This window comes from Aspergillus clavatus, genomic scaffold, assembly GCF_000002715.2.
Source record: "Aspergillus clavatus NRRL 1 1099423829795 genomic scaffold, whole genome shotgun sequence".
NCBI lineage: Eukaryota > Fungi > Ascomycota > Eurotiomycetes > Eurotiales > Aspergillaceae > Aspergillus > Aspergillus clavatus.
The window spans coordinates 1,653,595-1,672,346 of NW_001517104.1; the positions used below are offsets into that span (position 1 = coordinate 1,653,595).

General features: G+C 50.9%; 8 protein-coding genes across 8 annotated transcripts, besides 10 other annotated features; 5 read left to right on the plus strand and 3 right to left on the minus strand.

Moving 5' to 3' along the window:
• Positions 1 to 26: part of a microsatellite that runs on past the window's edge.
• Positions 1 to 42: part of a microsatellite that runs on past the window's edge.
• A 273-nt stretch (positions 43 to 315) lies between these two features.
• ACLA_014510 (quinone oxidoreductase family protein) lies at positions 316 to 1,397 on the plus strand (the record flags this gene model as incomplete). Its single annotated transcript, XM_001274439.1, has 2 exons — positions 316 to 1,091; positions 1,175 to 1,397. The coding sequence occupies 2 exons, from the start codon at positions 316 to 318 to the stop codon at positions 1,395 to 1,397; spliced, it is 999 nt and encodes a 332-aa protein (XP_001274440.1).
• Positions 1,100 to 1,132: a microsatellite.
• A 157-nt stretch (positions 1,398 to 1,554) lies between the features above and the next one.
• ACLA_014520 (uncharacterized protein) lies at positions 1,555 to 3,312 on the minus strand (the record flags this gene model as incomplete). The annotated part of the gene is made up of 4 exons (XM_001274440.1): positions 1,555 to 2,467; positions 2,535 to 2,783; positions 2,916 to 3,001; positions 3,049 to 3,312. The coding sequence occupies 4 exons, from the start codon at positions 3,310 to 3,312 to the stop codon at positions 1,555 to 1,557; spliced, it is 1,512 nt and encodes a 503-aa protein (XP_001274441.1).
• Positions 3,083 to 3,110: a microsatellite.
• Positions 3,083 to 3,111: a microsatellite.
• A 974-nt stretch (positions 3,313 to 4,286) lies between the features above and the next one.
• ACLA_014530 (inositol polyphosphate multikinase) lies at positions 4,287 to 5,675 on the plus strand (the record flags this gene model as incomplete). Its single annotated transcript, XM_001274441.1, has 2 exons — positions 4,287 to 4,372; positions 4,472 to 5,675. 2 exons carry the CDS (start codon positions 4,287 to 4,289, stop codon positions 5,673 to 5,675), a joined length of 1,290 nt encoding a protein of 429 aa, XP_001274442.1.
• Positions 5,676 to 6,018: 343 nt separating this feature from the next.
• ACLA_014540 (mitochondrial 37S ribosomal protein uS19m) lies at positions 6,019 to 6,589 on the plus strand (the record flags this gene model as incomplete). Its single annotated transcript, XM_001274442.1, has 4 exons — positions 6,019 to 6,061; positions 6,147 to 6,162; positions 6,284 to 6,466; positions 6,532 to 6,589. 4 exons carry the CDS (start codon positions 6,019 to 6,021, stop codon positions 6,587 to 6,589), a joined length of 300 nt encoding a protein of 99 aa, XP_001274443.1.
• Positions 6,590 to 6,598: 9 nt separating this feature from the next.
• Positions 6,599 to 6,631: a microsatellite.
• Positions 6,603 to 6,630: a microsatellite.
• Positions 6,632 to 7,310: 679 nt separating the features above from the next.
• Positions 7,311 to 8,303, minus strand: ACLA_014550 (putative TFIID and and SAGA complex TAF10 subunit; the record flags this gene model as incomplete). The annotated part of the gene is made up of 2 exons (XM_001274443.1): positions 7,311 to 7,769; positions 7,902 to 8,303. 2 exons carry the CDS (start codon positions 8,301 to 8,303, stop codon positions 7,311 to 7,313), a joined length of 861 nt encoding a protein of 286 aa, XP_001274444.1.
• Positions 8,304 to 8,862: 559 nt separating this feature from the next.
• Positions 8,863 to 11,715, minus strand: ACLA_014560 (putative MYB DNA binding protein (Tbf1); the record flags this gene model as incomplete). Its single annotated transcript, XM_001274444.1, has 4 exons — positions 8,863 to 10,218; positions 10,272 to 10,925; positions 10,996 to 11,474; positions 11,625 to 11,715. The coding sequence occupies 4 exons, from the start codon at positions 11,713 to 11,715 to the stop codon at positions 8,863 to 8,865; spliced, it is 2,580 nt and encodes an 859-aa protein (XP_001274445.1).
• Positions 9,806 to 10,002: a microsatellite.
• Positions 9,945 to 9,992: a microsatellite.
• A 202-nt stretch (positions 11,716 to 11,917) lies between the features above and the next one.
• Positions 11,918 to 11,950: a microsatellite.
• A 1,170-nt stretch (positions 11,951 to 13,120) lies between these two features.
• On the plus strand, positions 13,121 to 14,875 carry ACLA_014570 (uncharacterized protein; the record flags this gene model as incomplete). Its single annotated transcript, XM_001274445.1, has 1 exon — positions 13,121 to 14,875. The coding sequence occupies one exon, from the start codon at positions 13,121 to 13,123 to the stop codon at positions 14,873 to 14,875; it is 1,755 nt and encodes a 584-aa protein (XP_001274446.1).
• A 441-nt stretch (positions 14,876 to 15,316) lies between these two features.
• On the plus strand, positions 15,317 to 17,422 carry ACLA_014580 (uncharacterized protein; the record flags this gene model as incomplete). The annotated part of the gene is made up of 2 exons (XM_001274446.1): positions 15,317 to 15,361; positions 15,410 to 17,422. The coding sequence occupies 2 exons, from the start codon at positions 15,317 to 15,319 to the stop codon at positions 17,420 to 17,422; spliced, it is 2,058 nt and encodes a 685-aa protein (XP_001274447.1).
• Between the last annotated feature and the right edge of the window lie 1,330 nt (positions 17,423 to 18,752).

Sequence of the window (18,752 nt, forward strand, 5' to 3'; positions counted from 1 at the left end):
AGAGAGAGAGAGAGAGAGAGAGAGAGACAGATAGATAGACAGGAGTAAACTAACAATGGACTGATTTTATCGCAAAGTGTCGCTGCTGACAAATGCTTCTTTCTTCTGTAAACAAGATAGAACTCTACAGAATCCTTTTCTACTCCCATATTTATTCTACTTCTCTAACGAATAATGCATCGTCTCCCTCAAGCCTTCGCCCGCATCTATCATCCCCTCCTCCCTACAACAGCCACCACAATTAGATCTCCAAGCTTCGTCCGTGTTTCCGCTGTCCGCTCCCATTTTCTCTCCCCCTCCTCTCCAGCGCGCACCATGTCCCTCCCAAGCACAATGAACGCCGTCGTGATCGAAAAGACCGGCGGCCCCGAGGTCCTCGATTTCAGAACAGACCACCCCGTCCCTACCCCGCAGGCGGGCGAACTCCTCATCAAAAACAACATCTCCGGCATCAACTTCATCGACACGTACTTCCGCACGGGTCTCTACCCGGCCCCCAAGCCCGAAGTCCTCGGCCGCGAAGGTGCAGGCGCCATCGTCGCCCTGGGTCCCGGCCCTAATCCCTACAACTTCCAAGTCGGCGACCGCGTCGCCTGGCTCAGCACCAGCGGCTATGCGCAGTACACTGCCGTCCCCGCCGCCAAGGCCGTCAAGATCCCCGATGGCATCTCGGACGAGGATGTCATGGCGTCGTTCCTGAGCGGCTTGACCGTACTCTCCCTGGTCAAGGAGACGTATGCCGTGCAGAAGGGTGATTGGGTGCTGGTGCATGCTGCCGCCGGTGGCGCGGGCTTCCTCATGACCCAGGTTCTGAAGAGCATCGGCGCTCATGTCATTGGGACTGCAGGCGGCCCGGAGAAGGTCGCGCTGGTCAAGGGCTTGGGTGCGGACCATGTCATCGACTATCGCAGCGAGGAGGGGAAGAACTGGGTGGAGAAGGTCAAGGAGATTACCGGCGGCCGCGGGGTGGATGTCGTCTACGACTCGGTGGGTAAGGATACCTGGGAGGGCAGTCTGGAGGCTGTTAAGAGGAAGGGCACGATTGTCTGGTTTGGCAATGCCAGTGGGCCGGTTCCCCCTCTGCCTTTGACGTAAGTGATCTCTCTCTCTCTCTCTCTCTCTCCCTCTTTCTGATGGATATCTATCCCTGTACATCTGACTGACTGGGGTTTAGTAAAATCTCCCCCAAATGTGTCAAGGTGGCTCGTCCGACCCTCTTCGGCTACATTGAAACCCGCGAGGAATTCGAGTTCTACGTCAATGAGCTGTTCAACCAACTAAAGTCCGGCCAGCTCAAGGCCAGAATCCACAAGGTCTACCCTCTGGAGCAGGTCCGACAGGCCCATACCGACCTTGAGGGACGAAAGACGACTGGAAAGTCCCTGTTGAAGCCCTAGTTGGCTCTGTTAGGATGAAGTTGAGCCGCTTTCTCAATGAAAATAAAAAATATTGATGATCTACGTCCCAATATCTATCGTAACTTTGATATGTCTTTTTTTTCCCCCCATTAGCGTAAACGCCTGCACATGAACGGATTAGGGTATCGAACCCGAGTTACAGAACCTCTTCGACTGGCTTCCCGTTTCCAATTTCCTCCTTAGAAGGCTGACCTTCGTCCTCATCAGTCTCGTCTTCCTCCTCTCCACCTATTTCATGCAGGGTCTTGGGCTCCTTCCACCCAATCATAAGATCATTGCACAGAACCGTATAGATGGAGCAGTAGGTATTCAAGATCTCGTCAAAATAATGAACCCCGCAATTGAGCTCCCAGACCGACGTCAACACCTTCATCCCGGGATAGCACAGCCGCAGTAGGTTCTCCTCAAGGAAGAACTCGAACTCCCCGGCTGGCGCAGGCCCTTGCACCCATTCTCCTCTCTCGTCCGGGCTGAGGTCGATCTCAGGCTTGCCGGGGTCACGATACACCTTCCCAAGAAGTCTTCCAATGGGGTGCAGATCGCCAGCATGCACCTGGTAGAACTCCTTCGTCTCGGCGTCAGGAAAGATGATGTCAGTGACTTCGAAGCCATCGATGTCTTCGACGCGCATCGCGCGCAGCGCGTTTCCGTTCGCCAGCTCCTGGAACTTGAACGCTTGTCTGTCCGTGCCGGCGCCTGCGAGGGCAAACTTGACCACCTTGCGGGCGACCTCGTTGGTCATGCGAACGGTATCGTCTTTGCTGTTGCTCCACTGGTCGTCTTCAACGTAGTGGTCGTAGAAGACGCCGCCGAAGAGGGTGGAGCAGGCGGTGTTGAAGTCGCCAGGGCCCTTGGATGTGAACTGCTGGTTCTTCCAGAGCTCCTGGGTGGCGATGTCGCAGGAGGTTCGCGCCGCGTCGATGTTATCTTTGTATTCGGGGACGACGTCGTGGTAGAGAAGGTACGAGAGGAAGTTCCGAATCGTGACCGTGGCGAGCTTGACCATATCATCATTCTCCGGGTTGAAGTAGAATGGGAAGTAGGATGTTCTGTGCTCAACTGTCAGTCACCGTTCATCAAGCATGTCGTGTTTATGGGTTCGATGATGAGGCTCACAGATATCCCTTGACCACGGCATTGAAATCGATCGTCAGATCAGACCGCTCCTGCGCGATGCTGGTCTGTCCTCTGGCAAGAAGGATCTGTTCGCTGTCCAGTCCATTGAGCTCACGCTGGTCCAATCCCGAGAACATTTTTGGGCCGATGTCTACGCCTCCGTACTGCAGATACTTCAGAAAAACTTCCCTTCTCTCGGATTCGATACGGCGGTTCTTTTGGTATCGGAGAATAGCGTCTTCCATCCGACTGTAGCCGTTAGCTGCATGTACGGACATCGACAACTGGCGTGCAAGACTCACTGAATGATAGGTCGTGAGCTACATCGGTTATCCTGTGTATCAGCCTGACCCTCTGCAGCTACAAGAGTATATCACATACACATCGTAGATCTCTTGCTCATTCGCGTACTCTTCTGGCGTGATGGGGGCATCAACGTAGTATTCTTCGAACCCCGTGGGCTTATTCTAGAAACGGTGAGTTTCAATTCAAGCCATTTAAGGTGGGAGACTACCTTTCCACGTTTGCTCTTCGGTCTGTTGCTTCGTTTCTTCTTCTTCTTCTTCTTCTTCTTCTTTGCCTCCGCCCAGTCGATAGTAACACATTCTGGCTCTGCGTGATTGTCTTCCGCTTCTGACTGCTCAGCGTGAGACTCAGTGGGCTTGTTATCCTGACCAGCGCTCTCAGAAGACGCCATATCAGGCTCTAAATCTGGGTGGATATCCTGAGTGGTCCTGACGGGAAGCTCTTGACAAGAGCCCGAAGAGAGAGCGTCCATCCTTACGAAAGTGAAGAAGGGGGTGTTGATGTGGTAGAGTCAGGGAAGTAGTGACAACCAGGTGTGAGGGATGGGGAAGGAGATGGAAGTAGGCGGTAGAAAGGTTGATCAGTGATGAGTGAATGTTGATTCAATAATAGATCAAGACTGAGTGCTCCTGAGAAATGCAGAAGGCGGATTTCAAAGTCATGGATGGCTCTTGACTCTCATCTTGGGACTCTGTTTGTCTTTGCTCTATCTCATCAGCAAACGGCGCATGTTTCAAACTTGGTTGTTTCTCAATTTCCTCAGACAGTCCTTCCAGGGTAGAGCCCAAAGTTCAAGGTGCTTAGAATAGGAGGCATTCTTTCCCTCATATTGGAATCACCTGAGAGATATCGAAGATGTATGAGAACAACTCGATACATGCTGAATATATATCACAGACTCTGATACCCTGAACCAAGTGCAATTGATGTTAACGCTTATTTCTAAGAATCTATGACAATCAGCATGGAAGCTAAGGTTAATTGATGATTGAAATGGCTGTTATATGGTACACCCAAAGATGGTCAATATGATGCCATCCAAAGTTCCCACGACCCATAAAGACGGCCCGCCAATTATTCTCAACCGGAAATCCACAACCGCCGATCATGGTGATAGATTGATTATCTCTTTATCTCTCTCGATCGTCTTGAGCGATGCGCTGACCAGTTGACACCCGACAGAGGTGTTTCCTTGCATTCATCTTTTCTGCATCATGTCCATCCCAAGTCCATCTCACTTCTGAAATCAGTGCACAGTTTCGTCTCTCCTATATCGCTCCTTATCGCCAGTTGTTTTGTCTCCTTTTCCAGCTGATGTTGACTTACCCCTCATTCTTGGACTGTGCTCCGATCAGAAATAGCTCCATCTTACGGAAGGAAAATATAGGTGCGACTGATTACGCTCAATTATAGCAACACAAGACTGCTATCTGCCCTGTGAACAAAATGCCATCTCCACGGTCTGGCAGTGCGAAAGCACCCAAGCTCGACAGCGAGAGCTTTGTCGACTTTGACCACGCCGCTGCTGGACAGTAAGTTCTTCCAAAACAACTCTCGAGAATGCTCATATGGGAATTGGGAGAAGAAAAAAAAAAAAAAAGACATTGTTAACCTAATATGTGCTTCTTAAGTGACGGCGTCCGTTGCACACCCTCCGGCTCCTTCATCGCGAAGCCTTGCACGCCCGCGGAAGTCGCGTTCTACGAATCCAGCGCGCTCCACCCCGCTTTCAGAGAGTTTATGCCCACTTATATAGGCACCTTATCCTCAGCGGATCAGCAAGAGCCTCTCGTGGTAGCTGCGCAGCAGAGCGGCGCCATTGCCCTGCCTCCATCTGATGGCTCGTCATCATCAGCTACTCCGACCACCGGTGCGAACTCCGACTCGGAATCCAAAGCTGCCGAGAAGGAAGAAACATGGGTCCCTTCTGGCGGGAAAAAGCTCGAAACTGGGATATCAATCGTGCTGGAAAATATCGCTTCCGGATTCAAGAGACCAAATGTTCTGGACGTGAAGCTAGGCGCCCAACTCTGGGCGGATGACGCTCCTGTGTCCAAGCGCGCCAAGTTGGACGCCGTGGCTAGCGAGACGACGAGTGGAAGTCTCGGCTTCCGTATCGCCGGTATGAAGGTATGGACTGGCGTTAACGGCGCAACCGACGAGGGTAGCAAGACCAACCCCTACGCGACCAAGCACGAGGGTTCTGAGGGTGCCAAAGGTGAAGTGATCGAGAAAAACGGCTACAGACGCTACGATAAATGGTATGGACGGTCTTTTAATGAGGACAGTGTCAAAGAAGGCTTTGAGACCTTCCTTGCGGGCGCGAAGGCTGGTGCTGTCGATCGGTCGAAAATGATTGCCAAGCGACTGGCAGATGAACTGACTCGCGTGCAACTCATTCTCGAGTCCGAAGAGAGCAGGATGTATTCCGCTAGTGTGCTGATCGTCTACGAAGGCGATCCGGAAGCGATTGAGCTTGCGTTGGAGGAAGAGAAGAAGCCCAAGGAGGTTTCTCCAGAAGAGTCTGAGGAGGAAGAAGAAGAAGACTTCGAGTTGTCCATTCAACAGGATGGTTCCTTCGAAATCGTCGATGTCCAGATTGGGCAGGATGGTCTACCGCGGCAGGCGATCAATATCAATGTCGACGCAGAGACAGCGCTGGTGGAAGAGATTGACCTTGAAGAAGAGGAAGAGGAGGACCCTCCGAAGGTGCACGACCTTCGCTTGATCGACTTTGCGCATGCCAGCTGGACGCCCGGTCAGGGACCAGATGAGAACGTCCTGAAGGGAATCCGGAGCCTGATCAGGATTCTCGAGCAGCTTGCTGCGGAATAAACGTCTATTCTAGTGTTTAATTACTCAATCTCCTGCATCCAACAGTCGCTGGCGGCTTGTTGGAAAGGGGTCGTGCCATCTAGCCGATATCACTATATACTAAGATATTCTGCTTGGAGAGAAATACAATATATCAAACTACCTGGTTAGAAAAGAAGCGAAAATCTGAGAACAGCTGCATACTCTCATTGAGGCCATTCCATATCTTGTCGTGTCCTCCACCTACTGTGTATATCAGAATCCCCAAGGATACCCGCTTACATAATCCAACATCCGAAAAGCGTCAATTTGTAGATTCCCGGACTTGCAGTTCCTCAAGTCTGAAGCAGTGCCAACCGACAAGATGTTTCCTACTCGTGCTCTACTGGCGCGCTCCGTGTGGAAGGGTAAGCTTTGACCGTTGTATCCGTGAAACTTCTCCAGACCCTGGACGAACTGAATGGCTAACTCGCGATTCTCGAATCACCGCAGGCCCGAATATCGTCCCGTATGTGCAATCCCTCGCTCTCTACCTGATCTCTCTTCGCCTCAAATCACATAGAAACCATATCGGAGAAAGGATCATCACAGCCCAAGCCTGATAGCTAACGCTTCTATGTCCTTCTCAGTCTCCCCCTCCCCCGGAAACTGCCCGCTCCCCCCGGTACACCCCCAATCAAGACACAGAAGCGCGCAGCAACCATCCTGCCCAACTTCGTGGGCTTGCGGTTCGCGGTGCACAACGGGAAGACATACCAGGATGTTTTGATCACGGAGGACATGGTAGGGAGGAAGCTGGGGGAATATGTCCCGTACGTGAGACCCTGAGAACCCTGACTTTTCTGCTCTGGAAAGTGGTGTATGGCATAGCTGACAGGCTGGAATTGGATAGGACTCGCAAGCGCTTCACGTACAAGCAGTCGAAGAACAAATAGTCGATTTCGTCTTTCTCTCTCTCTCTCTCTCTCTCTCTCTCTTTTTTCCCCCCCACCCTTGCTTCCGATACCTTGCGCCGGTTCTTCTCTCTGGTGAACCATTACGATGGGATGGGGGTCGAGCCGTGCTTCGTCTAGCGGGATTCTCTGTGAGATACGGATCGAGTATTCTAGCGAGTCTGAGATGGCTTGGGAGATCTCAGCTGGGAATACGGCGCTGTCTCTGCTGACGCTCTCCCATCCGAGTGTTGCAGGGAGGTGTATATCTACGAAGAGTGTATGTAAAAACAGCTGTTACTGCGCACTGGAGTTCTTTGGGTATTATTGTCAGAATCAACATTTCTATTTTCTTTGGATATGAAGATACGTTAATCGAGTGTCTGGTGCAATGGTATGAAATCCAGTAAATCTGTTTGTCCTGCCTCCCAAAACGCCCGTGTAGAAAACCCTCAATGACGCAGAAAAAAATCTTTTGAATACCCCCGAATGCACAATATCCATCGTCCATGGGCCTGTATGTACGCCAAATAAGTCAAATGAAACCCCCCTTCCGGAAAGCAGCCGCCTTAATCCCATCGGTAATGGCGAACGCATCGTCAAAAGAATCCCGTCATTCAATCCAGCTTGAAGAGCGCGCCTTGTCGAAGACATATGGCAGTGTTCTTCTCCCACGGCGATGCAGACGTTCGACAACACAAGTCAATAATCCGACCCGCTCTCTCTACCGGTAAAACTCCCCTCTCTTGACGCTCACTCCATACTCCGACACTGCCATGCCCAGATCTTCCATGGTGAGTACTGTGCGACCTTGGCCAGAGCCACCGGAGCCACCACCGCCAAAACCAGGGCGCTGGATACCCAGATGCGTGCTCGCTTTGCCTTTGCCCGCGTCGCCGCCGGAGACGCCTCCCGCACCACCTGCGGCGCCAGCGCCAGCAGCACCGGCGGGGACGTTAAGACCCGAGGCGGCGTTGAGACTGCCCATGGGGTTGTTGGCGGAGGAGCTGTTCGAGGCGCGGATGCGTGCATACTGATATGAATCCGCAGCGATGTCGGCGATGAACTTCTGTGTCGCTAGGGCGAGTAGTCGGGCGAGATGTGGGGGAGTTTGATTCGGTCCGTTTCCTGGGGGCGGTAGACCGGCGAGCGTGAGGTAGTGGGCTGTGACGGCGTCTGGGATCTGGTTCATGTTAACCTTTGCTCTTGTGCGTGTCCTTGATGATCGCACTAGACGAAGATCGACTTTCCATCAAGTGAAGGGATAATGTGGATATAGCAAAACCATAGAAGGTGAAAAAAAGAGGGGACCTACAATAGGCGCATATTCGTCCATCTTCCCCAAAAACTCGCGCAAACTCGTCTCCTTCTTCGACGGTGCCACCGCGGCCGCTATGGCATCGACGGACGTAGGAAGTGCATCCTGGGCAGAGCCTCCAGGCGCGACCGTGTTCTCTCCCTCGTTTGCGCCCCCGGTATTGGCCATCTCGATATCCTGCTCGATAGAAACGTCGAGGGCTGTGCCGTCTGTCGTGTCTGGTTCGCGTTTCAGTACCACTGCAGGTTCGGCAGATGCCGACAGCCCTCCCGCAGGTAATGTGGATGTTGATAACGGCGGTGGGAGCTCGTGTGACTGTGAAGTGATCTGAGATGAGGCTGGTGGTTGCGACGATGGCGGCACAGGAGGCTGTGAGGATGATGACGATGAGTCGGCCATGGTGCCAGGTCAGGGATGTATGGCCGTAGCTAAAGAGCCGATAGTGAATGGGCAGATGACCCCTGTTGGACGAATAGGCGAATTATTGGACAAGATTGCTCGAGGTGGTCTGGTCTTTCTAGGGCGTGTACAACGAATCGACTAATGCATGTGTTGGTGATGCAGCAACGGAGAATGTCCCATGTTCGGCCCGATGTGCTTACCACGCCTTCTCCCGACTACTGACGTGAAGAGGGTCAAGGCTCAAGAGAGAAACAAAAAAGGAAGATCAAATTTGATAGATGGTCCAGATGATGATTCGAATTCTTATATTTACAATTTCTCTTGACAGATACACAGCCTGGATGAATAATCGTAGTATTACAGAATGACCGACCCCATGTTTGCCCGCGCTGTCCAGCGAATACCGTCTTCCTCGCTGATAGACGAACACCAGGTACTTCTCTCATGAGACGAATCGCTTAGAGGAACAGATGAATACCCCTGTGCTCGCAACAAATCCTTTTTTTTTTTCCCCCTTTTTTTCCCCGGTGGGTTGTATCGATATCGGATGGGACATCTACTGTCCCAGATGCATGCTGGGATCAACATTGCTTTGCTGATGTTGGGGCTGTCCGAACTGAGCACCATGAACTTCTTGACCCAATGTCTGCATCAGGTTTTGTTCTGCGGTTTGATCAAACGTGGAATGACCCCCAGCATCGGGAGGGAGGCCCGGTGATGCAGACATGGCATCGTGCCCATGCCCGAGAGCAACTGGCTGCGAATGAGCCCCAGCCAAGGCCATCATCCCTTTGATTCCTTCCACATGAGCTTTATCCTCTTCCCCTTGTTTCTTCTGTCGCTCGCGCGCCTCACGTTTGGCAGCCTGGGCAGGCGCACGTGTTTTGAGCTCTCCGGTGACGAATTTGAGGTAATAAGGAACTTCTATCCCACTTTTGAGGAAGAACAGTTTCAGGTTGCGGGCCTTGTCTTTGAGCTGCACTTGATTGCGGTCCTTCAAGGCCTCGCTAATGGTACCTCCAGGACCAAACATTGCAAGAATCTGGCTCCAATGGGGACCTTTGACGCGGTCCAGCCCAGCCATCAAAGCATTCTCTTCTTCAGTTGTCCAGGGTCGACGTTGACTCGGCAGGCCGGACTTGCGACTGCTCGGAGACGATTTTGCAGAGGCTGCCATACGAGCGCGCTCATATAGTACCTGGGTGGGTTGAGATTGCGAGTAGTGAGGGATCCCGGGCATGTAACCATGATTGGCCGATTGACCGTTGGGTCTTCCCTGCAAGAGGGGCGCGGCAGGGTTGTACTGCTGGAAATTTGCTTGTAAAGGACTCTGCTGGAACGTGAGCTGTTGCCCCGGTTGTTGTTGATATCCTGGAGGTGCAGGACTATGCTGATAATGCTGTTGATGTAGGTTCTGTTGAGGTGGCATATGTCCTGTAGGTTGCGCAGCGGTGTAGCCAGGCGGCGCTTGCCCGTGTTGAGACCCCTGTTGCGGCATTTGCTGCTGCTGCATATGTTGCTGGGGTTGTTGAACAGAATTCTGATGCTGTGGCTGCGGCTGTCCTGGTTGCTGGGCGACTTGCTGATGCTGATGTTGATGCTGCTGCTGCTGCTGATGTTGCGGATGCTGTGGCTGTGGCTGTGGCTGTTGGTGTTGTGGTTGTTGGTGCTGTTGTTGTTGCTGCTGCTGCTGCTGAGACTGTTGCTGAGAGCGCCTTAAGCCATGACCCTGTAACGCAATTTGCGCAGCACGAGCAGCACGAGCTACCAGATCACCGTGCATGTTCTTGTCCACAGGGACTTCGGGGGCCTGTGTAGCAACAGGGAATTGACCTTGAAGAGGCGCATTGGGCGGATCCTGTGAGTCTCCACTTGACGAAGATGGCTGTCGTCCCTTGTTGATTTTCTTAGTCTGAATCAGTATTAGCAAGACCAGGGTTGATCGGCTAGCACGCAATTACTGACCTGTTGATGGCAGATGGCATCGAAATTCTTCGTGATGTAGGAACTTAGATCACGAAGAAAGTCTTCCCAGTGATACTTATCCGGCAGGGCTTTCATCGCTTCCTCGTTGTTGACCTCATTCAAAAGAATGTCCCGGCGCGAGCCAGCGCGTTTGACAAAATCAGCCTCGCTCGGCGCGAGTTGGCGGGTCCCCGGCCGTCTGTCAAGTAATCGTTGCTCCAGATCATCTGGAAAGAGGTCATACAGCAGCTCTGTCCTTGTTCTCTCCGTATTGTTCATCGAGGCGATAAACGCTTGTGTCTTGAGCTCGAGGAACAAAGCACCTTGTACCTTCAACAAACGACCCCCTTCAGGAACGAAAACATCTAGAAAGTGGTCGTTCAATTCAGCAAACCCAATCTCTTGTGTGCCGAAAATGCTTGATACGAATGAGGCTAGGTTAGCCTTTCGGATAATGTCGACTTGCGCAGGTTCCGTGAGATTGAGTTCTGTCGGAGAAAGAAAAGACTGTTTGGAAGAATAGACTTTCTTTGTGTGGTCAAATAAGGATCTCATGGTCGCATACGCCTGTCCATTCTCAGATTCCGGCTCGGAGACAAACGAGGTGATATCCTGGTACGTCGACTTTGCCAGGAGAGAGAGAATCTGGGTAGACTAGTTCAGGGATAAGTTAGCAAAGAGCTCCCCCCGGGCTACCCAAGGCACATTTAGAGATGATTCTTACCAGATTGTCAAGAATAGGCAGACTTTGAACTTTTAAGTGAGAGTTCGCCTTGACATAGACCAATCCCTTTTGCGCGGCTTGGTCCGGTGTAGTTGTAGTGGTGGTAGGAGCAGTCAGCTGCTGGTGGCCGATAGCGCATTGCTCCTCGACTCTCTCTGCGTGATTCATGATACTCGAAATGACAGAGGCCATGTCATCGAGATCCGAATTAGCTTCCGGTGCTCCAGGATTCCTCGCGGAGTCGACAATCTGGATCTGTCCGTCATGCTGTCGTTCCACAGTGTCCATGATGCCAGCACCTAGAGCGGATGATAATTCTTCTTCGATTTCGTGTCCTGGGACTTGGTCTGTGAATTCAGAGGTCGAGGGTGGAAGTAGTAATGTCTCCGACTCCGATTCGATACGTCGCTTCTTCGAGGCTCGAGGGGAGACGGATCCATCTTCGTCCTCATCACGAGGGCGAGACTCCTTCGAGGGAGCTATAAATGAAATTGAGTCAACACCAATTCTGCATTTCTGAGATAGGACTTGAAGAAAACATCGAAAGTGATCCGGGGATTGACAATGACTCCCGAATCATCTCCATCGGGACGGATAGACATGGTCGATAAGCCACCAGTAATACGTACCATCATCCTCCACTTTGAGTGCTGGAGATGCAGGAACCTCAGAGGAGACCTGATCATTAGAAGGGAACTCTGAACCTTGAGTATCGGCCATCTTGGACAAGTCAAGACCCCTAGGGATATAGTCCTGACTTCCAAGAGCAGAAATGAGGGCTTAGGGGTAGGGCGCAAGCGTAGGGCTTGGGAGGAGAAGTGAGACGGACAGACCGCGTGAGAGATTTTTCGCCGGCGTCCGGAGCAACCAGATCGGGCGAATCAGAGCCAGTCTACTACTCAACCACCACTACGGATAGAATATAGATAGATAGATAGATAGATAGGTAGCTAGACTAGTTCAGAAATAAAATGAGAGCTGTCTAGGTAGTCATGAGAGAAGTCAACCGAATTGAGAAATGTGTGAAGGAATTGGCTATCTCTCATCCCTCTTACAACAAAACATCCGTTGGTTCTGTTGATGCCTTAAGGTTGTCACAATCCCGTCTCATGACTGTTGTGACAGTTTCTGCCTTGATGCCTAAGGCAAACACAACCTTCATCCTACGTCTGTCGATTCTATTATTATTCATCTAACTGTGCCTCGAATCAAGTTGATCCTTGCTATAGTCTACCAGATCAACTCTCTTAGCAGCGAGTATTGCTGGATCCTCACTCATTGCAGCGCCGGGGACCTTGACTAACCGAAAACCGATTTTGACGAGGTAGTTAGTGTTCATGGTTGCTTCGGTGGGGATGCTACCTACCATTACTCTTCTGTGTTCACGTCATTGACCATCAAGTCTACCATGTCACTTGAGTTGCAACAGACTGACACCTTGATTCTGCTTAGATCAACGAGGTACTCTTCTGTCACAGAAATGTGGTATCTCGTTACGACCCATCCCGCCATGCCATAGGGAGAGAAGTGATGATCTTGAAGCTCAAAGCAACGGACCTACAACCCCGAACAAATACAAGGATTTGTCTGGGGCGCAAATCTTTTCGGAAAGTGCTTTGGTGCTCGGTCATTCAGATACCACCTACCTCTCCTATGAATCACCCATCAGACTGCAAGGATACAGAAGATGAGTAAACTCTGGGAGAGGACCATGGCACATGTAACCTCAAACCCTTCATTTACAGGTACTACTGCGGTAGCTTAAGCAGGAGTTTGGCTCTAGTGTTGATGCAAGATTTCCCACACTGTCACTTCCAATCAAGCATTCTGAATGGCCGATGGATCTAGCAAAGGTCCAGGCGCCTCCAGGATGGAATCTTCCCTGGTACCTTTGATCTTAGACATGATGCTTCCGGAATCATGCGGGGCTTACTACACAGTTTGACTCCGTCTTAAGGACAGCGAGTCTAGGTTGATAATAAATACTTATGTCGTCTTCTTCTCTGGCTGGAAAGGCGAATCCGGAGTCTCGTACTTGTAACGAGCATTGCCATTTTCTGGGTGACTGGCCAGTCGATCAGGGTTCCTTATATTGATCCTTGAGCTCCTTACTCGCGAAACAGCCATGCTGATTTCTGCAAAGCAATATCTTGCCCTGGCAGCGGCGCTGCAGATGTCTGCCGGGGCATCGGCTCAAAATCTCAAGGAGCAAGTTTGGTCAATATTTGCTTACAATCTCCATGGAGATAGTATTCCAATTGCTCTGCCACGTCCACGAGCCTTGACCCCATATGGCGCCAATGACATGTACTCCGCAGGAGGCGCTTTTCGGAACCGATATGTTGCCGTTCACAATGATGAGGGCAATGCGAGCACGAGGATACCAAGCTTGTCGCCATATCTACTGGAAAGCGAAGAGGTTTCTATTCTTTCATCTACAGACCAGCCAGCTGTTGCATCCGCGCAAGCTTTTATGCAAGGACTATACCCGCCTCTTAAGAAAACGTACAATGGAAATTACTTCGACCCTTCATTTCAGCTAGCGAATGGCTCGATGTCCACTGCTCCTATGAACGGATATCAATACGCCCAAGTGCTCACCTTGAGCCCCGCGGATCCTCGATCCATCTTGTTGGACGGCCAAGCCGAATGTACGCTACACCAAGTTGCTGATTCAGAGTATCAATTCAGCCTTGAGGTAGAGGACATGAATCAGAAGTCAGAAGCATTCTATGGCCGACTGCATAGCCAGGCATTGAGGGGAATCTTTGACCTTTCCTCAGCGAAATATTCAAACGCCAACTCGATATCGGAGTTCCTTCAGTATCAATTGTTGCACAACAAGACCCTGTTACATCATCTGAACCGAGAAGATATAGAGCTTGCACGATGGTACGCAGATCACTATGTGTATGCGACGAACGGCCATACTTCTTCGCCCGGGGTCATTGGATCCAACAAAATTCGCACAATTGCGGGTAGGACACTGGCTTCATATGTCCTGGAGGCTTTTGATCGGAATATCGAATATCGGGGCGTCAATGACAAAATGACTTTTCTCTTTGGCGCCTCTGAGCCCGCCGTCGCTCTTGCTTCGCTCATGCAGGTCGCCTCCTCGAACCAGGAGATGTTCTACCCACGCCCGAACCTTGGAGCGTCACTTGTCTTCGAATTGTATAGCCTTGAAAGTGAGGCATATCCAACATATCCCGAACCATCTCAACTATACGTTCGATTCTTGCTTCGTAATGGGACAGATTCAGCTGCCGAGTTCCAGTCGTATCCTCTCTTTGGACACGGCCCTAGCAACGATGCGATACCGTATTCTGATTTTCGCGCGCAGATGAAGAAGTTTTCGCTTGGTTCGATCAAACAGTGGTGCATCGAATGCAGCTCGTCGGCTGTGTTTTGTTCAGGTGTGGTGGATCAGGTCAAAAAGACGCCTGCCTCAAACAAAGGTCTCAATCCTGCTGTTGCTGGTGTCATTGGAGCCGTGATAACTGTTGTCACCCTGGCGCTCATAGCTATTGTTGTTTTCCTCGTCTTCGGTATGCGAATGAAACGGGTGCACAGATCCGGCCTTGGAGGCTTCAAGGGTAGCAACAAAATGGCAAGCGACTCGGATGTCACCTTCAAGAATACAACACGTGAGGACGTAAAGACAGCGGAGGATTCTCATAATGGCATTTCGGGAGTCAGTGGAGCCGTGGTTCGTGGGCATGAACGAACTGGAAGCTGGGAGATGAGAGACCAGCAGGAGGGTGCATTAGCCACTTCTACTGGTGGTCAAGAAACCGTATCTCCGTTCGAGAATGATCATGATGATATATGGAGAAGACACAGTATTCTGGAGCCCGTCAAGGCTCTTGAACACGTCTGAGATATATCGGCTTGTGCGTTCTAATATGGTGTTCCAGTCCGTCGAACCGTTTGTATCTTGATTTTTGTTCCTCCGATCTTAGAATAAAAGGCCCTCCGTATCTCATATCCTAAGTCTCCCTACCTGCTTAGAGAACCCGGAAGAACGACAAACTGTCATGTCTGTATGCGCGGCTCTTTCCTTAGAGAAGTACTTGCTCGTTGTGCTGAAGAATAGTGGTCTGGTCCACCTTCCAGATTCAGTCGCTCGTGTATACCTCAAATTCTCCTGAATCACTAGTATAAACTTCGATTTTAATGCTCCATCCCTCTTCACTACAAGGACATCATCCTTAATCTTATTTCTTTTTGCTAGTACCTTAGGCTTTCTCCTGTGCACCGATTCCGTTAACTAAAGAGATGATGAGATATGATATTCCAACTCTTCTGGCGTTGAGCCAAAATGCACACTTTGACATCAATCGCTTCAGTGCACAAGCCCTTGGCAGTATGTAGCTTCGTTTTTATCAGTGACTTAAGCTCTTTCCTACCGAAGCTAATCGTATCATGCCATCCAGATGACTTGCTCCGCCAGCACAAAGCAGAAAAGAGCGTTTTGTCTGAACGACCATTGAATCGGTCGAGGAACACTTCGAATATCTCTCATCAGAGCCACGAAACTCGCTCGTTCTCAGGGCCGCGTTTGCGTAACCCTTGTCGCCAGCCAAGTGACCCCCCACGAGGAGTTCTTGCCCAGGCCGATGCTGGATTCGCGCGATTCCTCAAGGAGCATGCATCGCCTAAGCACCAACGCGTCACCGCTGGAGGACGAATTGTTCCAATGGATAGACAAGAACCTCCTCCTCAGATGAAACTCCTGATTAATGAGAAACATCGGGATAAACTCTCTCCCTCGGTAGAGGGGAAGGGCAAAAGTAAAATGAAGGATAAACAAGCCGAGTCTGTGGACGTCAGTCGTCATACCAGTGATCACTCGGCACCTGCTCGGACTGGAGGAGTGCTCACATCCCACGCGAGATTATCGAGCATCAGTAGCAAGTTGGATTCACAAACTACAAATTCACAACCCATCCCCAATCTGCAGACAACCCTACTCAACCCTACAACATCCTTGCGGTCCAATGCGGCTCGCACATTTGGCAGCCATCAAGTTTCCGAAGGGACACAGCCAGTCCAGGAGAGCTATGCACCTGGGCCGTTTGATCAGATCATTTATCAGCTGGGTGGATATCCGCTTGTCTGGTTTCCAAGTATACAAGCGTTGAATTCGCAGGGCGCCATTCCTTCTTTCATGCCGTCTATATCACAGCTCCAGTCTTCCAGCCTGGGTACGCCATCCGAATTCACTTCAACTAGCAGTCTTTTTGGTGGAATCCCTTCAACTCTCGGTCAATCTTCCTCAATCCCAGACTTGTTTGTTTCTACTCCTGGACTGCACGAGTATCAATCTATTACCAACCATGTGATAACCCCCAATCAGCCACTGTTCTCTACGGCACCTTTCCTCGAAGCATCGCTGTGGAAGTCTTTGAATCAAGTCACGACTGACTATGCATCGCTGTCAACGCAACTCACAGGGCTCGACAGATATATGGCCATGCATACTTGGGATCTAGACCCCCGAGCCAAAAGGTCGCTAGTCGAGCAAAGAAAAAGTTTGGTCAGAGAGCTGGATGTAGTGCGGTCGTACAAAGAACAGTTGGAGACAACACTTGGGGTCTCAAATAGCTCCGGTGTCCAGAAGGGGACTAATCCAAGCCTCTCAGGCCCATCGAATACTCGTTTCCCAGGGGGGTTTGTAGCCAATGAATACTTTTCGGGACTGTCCGCCTCTTCCATGCAACATACGGCGTCTGGATATCCCCCTTCAATGCCGGTTAGCTCACTTGCGCAGCATTCATCACCCAGCCAGTCACTGAATCTGGGACTCAAGTGGCAAGCTAACCAAGTTATGGAAGCCTTTGGAGGAAGTCACCCGGCTACTCCTAGTCTGTGCAACAACTGGGACGACCCAAGACGATACAACCAAAGCTCAGACGCTGGGTTGAATTCGATCAAGTCTATCAGAATCTCTGCTGCCAATTCAACAGGACCAGCAATTGGAGAGAATGGGTGGATGCCTTCATCGGTAGCAGCACCCTTGGAGATCCGAGAAGTATACAACAGAATCGAGGATGCCACGAGAAAGGACAAACCCATTGACGACCTTCTCAGAGAGCTTTCTCAGGTGACGACACAACTCATGATGCACAATAGGCACAATCTCGATGGGCAAACTCATCGGACAATTTCATTGCTCGGCAAGCAGATGAATTCATTTGAGGGCGCTCGGAAGTCATTATCTACAGACCTAGTTCATGACACTGGTGTGCATGGACCAGTGGCGGGACACTGCAGAAGGCCGTGGGCGTCCGAACACCTCGCCCAAAAGCCTTCAATCAGGTTTCGCGGCACATCTCTTAACTCAGAAGAGGATTTTGACAGCGAATCAACGGCATCATTGGTGTCGACAACGGATTCGTGGGCCACTGTCCGCAGCGAAGGGTAAGTCAGTCTTAATCTCCATCGCTTTGTATCAAAAGGACGACACCACTCATTGAACCAGCAATGACAGGAAGTCACTCGACAGTGGCTTGGATCAGAAGGACCCTACGATATGCCAAGATAGGTAAAGAGACACCCAGAACAGCGGGTAGATACAAACTTACAATATATTGGAAACAGGAGCACACGCTCTCTCTATCCCAGTTTCGCTGCCGTGGTAGTCGGGACACCCACGTCCTATCCTCCGGGAACCAATGTTCCCGGGAACAAAAGTCATCGCGAAGCTACACAGGGATCTCATCTGTCTATCTCATCCATCGTCCGAGAAGGTTCCAGCGCACAATTGAGGATGGAAACCGGGAGGCAGGGAAATTCTCAACTGCTCACCCAGTACCTGAACAACGATCGCGGCTTGACTTTTCAGAAAGCCACTGCATTGGCAGTACCCCAAAATGTCAATGCCCATGCGGACCTACCCCCTTTCGATACCCTCGTGCATAGACCCCTTTTGAGCGTGGTTGGCCAAGTTGACGACAGATGGCGGATTCTAGCCCAACACTCGAAGTAGGGGGAGGGCATTGACGACGCTGCGGGTACCATTCGCATCAAAAGGGGTTGCATCATTGCAGCCTGTGAAAAATGCAAGGAGGAAGACACAAGTGACATCCAGGTATCGAACTAAGAAGTCAACTCGACTTTTCTTTGTTGTACTCGAGACCTTTCCATGGGCGGAGAGAACCCAGGGAAAGACAGCGATGGAAAGGGCTTCAGTCAAGGCTCAGGCAAGGAGCCGGGTGTTGCCGGTATTGGAGTGATGTATAACTGATTCTGTATAATTTACAGTGGTCTCCTTTTGCTTGCTTGAGCTTGTTAGGCTAGCATGATGAAGGATGCTAGGGTTTGGAACAGTCTATCAGTATGCTACAGTAAGTTGTCTTTTGTGCCTTGGCTTTGTGGCTTGCCTTGTTAGTGTTTTGAATATTTGTTAGGCCTTCAGAAGATGGAGATACTGTGTGGGTTCATTCTTCATGTACTCATGGTGGTGACAAGACCACAGGTACTACTCTTCAAGTATTTCATCACCATCGCTGGAACGCGAATTCCGTTTTCCTAGCACGAGAGTCCTCTAGCTTACTTACCAGTGGCACCAGTGCACCTTGCGTCTTAGAGGTTGCTTCAAGGGCCGCAAAGTTGATCCGTCGGTCTGGACCGTCCTTCCTCCTGCGCCGATGAACGCCGTCGTAGATTTAGCAAGGGGATACGGTCTGTACTTTCAATACCTAGATTGATCTGGGTTTTCCTCATTTCATCTGCGAGAGATCCTCGTCCAGGAA